This window comes from Oryzias melastigma, linkage group LG18 (assembly GCF_002922805.2).
Source record: "Oryzias melastigma strain HK-1 linkage group LG18, ASM292280v2, whole genome shotgun sequence".
NCBI lineage: Eukaryota > Metazoa > Chordata > Actinopteri > Beloniformes > Adrianichthyidae > Oryzias > Oryzias melastigma.
In genome coordinates, this window is record NC_050529.1 from 346593 (window position 1) to 347284 (window position 692).

At 58.5% G+C, this 692-nt stretch overlaps 1 protein-coding gene across 1 annotated transcript in view; it reads right to left on the bottom strand.

Annotated features, from left to right (window-relative positions):
* Positions 1-692, bottom strand: part of corin (corin, serine peptidase) — a 16317-nt gene that overhangs the window by 5115 nt on the left and 10510 nt on the right. Inside the window, exons 15-17 of the mRNA XM_036216567.1 lie at positions 586-692; positions 404-514; positions 72-195 (exon numbers count right to left, since the gene is read on the bottom strand). The exon at positions 586-692 is cut by the window's right edge and continues 20 nt beyond it. Of these exons, the coding sequence (XP_036072460.1) occupies positions 72-195; positions 404-514; positions 586-692 (342 nt within the window). The remainder of the gene's footprint in view (positions 1-71; positions 196-403; positions 515-585) is intronic.

Sequence of the window (692 nt, forward strand, 5' to 3'; positions counted from 1 at the left end):
TGTGCACGTACGTGTGTGTGTTTGTGCGCGTGCATGTGTGTGCGTGCATGTGTGTGTGTTACTAACCTTACCCTAGTCCCAGCTGGTTGCAGGTCAGTCTGCTCAGCTCGTGGTTCCACTCGTCCGCACAGACCTGATACTCTGCCGCCGTCTTGAAGACGGTCAGAACAGAACCGGACTGATCGGACAGAGAAACTGCAGAAACACACAGAGGTTCTATCAGAAACCGGTTCTGCGGGTTGAAGGTTAGAACTGATCTCAGCTGGATCGGTCTCTGAACCGGGTCCAGGTTGACCTCTGAAGGAGAGGACGACCCTCAGGCCAGAACAGCCTGATGAGGTCGTGACCTCCAGAGTCCAGGCCCGGTACCAGCTGTGGTTCTGCAGGCGAGTGCTGGTCGTACCGCAGCTCCACTCGTCAGAGCTGTCGGAGCAGTGCTTCTGCCCGTCGCACCACAGCGTCCGGTGGACACACTGGTGGTTGCTGCAGGCCAGCTCGTTGTCTCTGCACACGGCTGAGGACGGGCACAGCGTTATCCTACGGTCCAGACGGACCCTGAACGCACCACGAGCAGCAGGAACTCACAGCAGTTCACCTCGTCCTCCATCAGGGGGCAGTCTGGGAACCCGTCACAGATCATGCTGGGTTTGATGCACAGCTTGTTGGACGGACACTCCCACAGAGCGCGCTCA